Genomic DNA, 2,699 nt, shown 5'->3' with positions numbered 1-2,699 from the left:
TATATATGTATGTACATAATTGTATGTGTTAGATGTGACATAAGTGCCAAATAAATTACAACAAAAATAACAATATTAGAAAAGTTTGCAGCATCTACATTCTTTATTATTTACAAGCAGTTTAGTAAAATAAATAAATAAATATATATATTTTAGTCTACAGGTATAATCAGTCTAACTGCAATAGAATTAAACCCAGAGCGACATTTTACAGTGAATCATACCTAGAAAACTGTAGACAGATGGTTTGTTGACATGACTAGCTCCAGTCATTACTACTGAGTTCGGTACATTTTTTAAAACACTGCAGTACCGACGTGTAATTGTTCCTCTTTGGCTCCTTCTCTTCCCTTCCTTGCGGTTCATTGAAGGGTTTATCTGGAGAGCGGCGACATCCACAGTCCTCCTCAGCCCACCGTCCGCCCACAGAGGACCGAAGTGTGCAACTTTGACAAGATCAAGGGCAAAGCTGAGGGAGCGGTGGGCATCCTGACCTACGACCTCTTCGAGCGGCACAGCAACGGCGCTCAGGAGATACTGGCCATAATGTTCTCCGTGCCCCACAACTACAACGTGTACAAGAACTGGTTGGCTATGGGCGTCTACCCCAAGGGCACCGAGTGCGATGAGAAGCTGTACAAGCAGATGTATAACGACGAAAGTAATGGAACCAATTTTGTGCGGCGGGAGTCCGATGGCAGCGATCTCACCTTTGAGGGAGTCAACGTGGACGTCAAGGCCACCATGTCTCCCCTGGGCAAGAGCATGATGAAGGTGGAGGTGTGGGAAAAGCTCTTCAGTCCCGGGTTGCGTCAGCAGTACTGAGCTGTTGGTCAATCCAGATAACCCTGCTTCACACACTGGTGTGTAGTAAACCTGCTACTGTATCACCTGTTCATGCAATAAATCTGATACGACGCAACACGAGTGTTTGTGATCATTACGGTCGAGCTTAACTGGCGGAGCAGGTTAGCATTGAGTCATTTCTGTGGTCCAGTAATTAGCTCTTGACCTGAGGAAGATGTCAGCGGTGGAAAGTAATAAAGTATGTTTACTCAGCACCACATATTCATCATCTGAAAGCACAAAGGCAGAGTACACTGTTAAAAGACACCAAAAACACTGCACCGGTAATTTAGTGATGGGAGTGGACGCACCTAAACTGGTTCTGATCTTTTCTGACATCTGTCTGAGCCGTAGAAGTCATTCATCCTTCTGCTTTGTTGAAGACAACGACTTAGTAGTGAACCTGTGCAAAAATCAGGTTTACTGCTCCTTTGTGCGTCTGATGTCATGACAATAAGTTTTTCTCTTCAAACTTTTCAACCAATATTTCCTTTGAGCAGGATCACAGAATAAAGAAAAGAACACTAAGTTTAATGACAACTTCCTGTTTTACACCGTATGTTTGGCTGAAGCAAAAACCTAAAAGTTGAATGTCAAGTTGACTTTCTTTAAAATAAAGTTGAGAGAAATCAAATGACTTAACATGAACCAATAGCATCAACAGAACGTCATTTGGGTAACGTAATGCAGTTGTATGCTACCGAACAAAGCGCTTCATTTAAGTTGAACTCTTTCTCAGTGGATTGTTGTTGAATCTAAGCCAAGAAACAAAACACTTCCGAGCTTTTAATCATTTTTTATGTGAAAACTGGAGTTTGGATGTTTAGAGCTTTGGCTATTTTGGCCTTTAGATGTTCAGGAGTTGCTGGAACGGTCACCAAAGACCGGTTCCTCCTTTGAATTGCTTAAATAACTGTTTGAGGCTGAAACTGGATTTTTTTTAAACACTTGTCACACAAAAATGAATTATAAAACTGCTAATTTGTGTAGCAGAGCTCTTTCTGTCTTTTTCACAACCTTTATTAACCGTCACATGACCCCTCAGATTTATCTTGTGACCCTTTGAAGGGACCTGACCCCAAGGTTGAGAACCACTGGGACTGATTTAAAAGCATTTTCTCAGAATATTTCTGTATCATCTGTACTTGGTAGGACTGTGAAAGCGGGACTTTTACTCATATCACAGTATCTGAGTACTTCTGATAGTTTTGTTCAGAAAGAGTCCAACACCAGCGTCTTCTACAAACCAGAGGACTGAAGTGTGACTTTACCTTTAAAAGTTCAGTTAATCTATATTTATTCTACCGTCTGGCAGAATAAACTGTACATACTTCCTCCTGGCTCCTTCTGTAATTATATTGATATCTTCTTATTTGTCTTTTATACTTTTATTTTGCACCACTGGAGTTGTCTTTTAATTTCGTTGTGATTTGTGTATGATGACAATAAAAGCATTCTATTCTATTCTATTTTATTCTATTCTATTCTATTCTATAAATGAATGACTGGAATTTTTCACTAAATCTAATTTTAAAGTCCAAACTGCAGTACATGTATCAACCACTGATCCACTGATAGCCCCCTTTTTAATGTGTTGCACAAGGCCACCACCTAGTGGTCACAAGTGTGTAGTGCATTTACATACAAGTTGCACTCAAACACAAATCTCGTGTTTTTTTGCTTTTCAACACTGAATCATGATCAATATTATTTGGATTTTTTGAGATAGCTTTTAAAAAATATGACTTTTTTCATGTCAAAGTAAAAACCGATTTTCAGAAAGTTATGTCAATTAATTGTTATTGCTAAATGTTAAATGTTGTCTTTAAATAATTTCTGTGAAACTTCAGCTG

The 2,699-nt window shown here is 39.2% G+C and overlaps 1 protein-coding gene across 1 annotated transcript in view; it reads left to right on the top strand.

Annotated features, from left to right (window-relative positions):
* The window catches only part of LOC103367386 (hemolytic toxin Avt-1-like), a 1,625-nt gene extending 703 nt beyond the window's left edge, over positions 1–922 (top strand). Inside the window, exon 3 of the mRNA XM_008295392.1 lies at positions 372–922. Within this exon, the coding sequence (XP_008293614.1) occupies positions 372–825 (454 nt within the window). The 3' untranslated portion in view covers positions 826–922. The remainder of the gene's footprint in view (positions 1–371) is intronic.
* Positions 923–2,699: the final 1,777 nt, after the last annotated feature.

The sequence above is a fragment of the Stegastes partitus genome, unplaced genomic scaffold (genome assembly GCF_000690725.1).
Source record: "Stegastes partitus isolate 25-593 unplaced genomic scaffold, Stegastes_partitus-1.0.2 Scaffold1043, whole genome shotgun sequence".
Lineage (NCBI taxonomy): Eukaryota > Metazoa > Chordata > Actinopteri > Pomacentridae > Stegastes > Stegastes partitus.
This window is presented reverse-complemented; position numbering and strand designations above follow the sequence as displayed.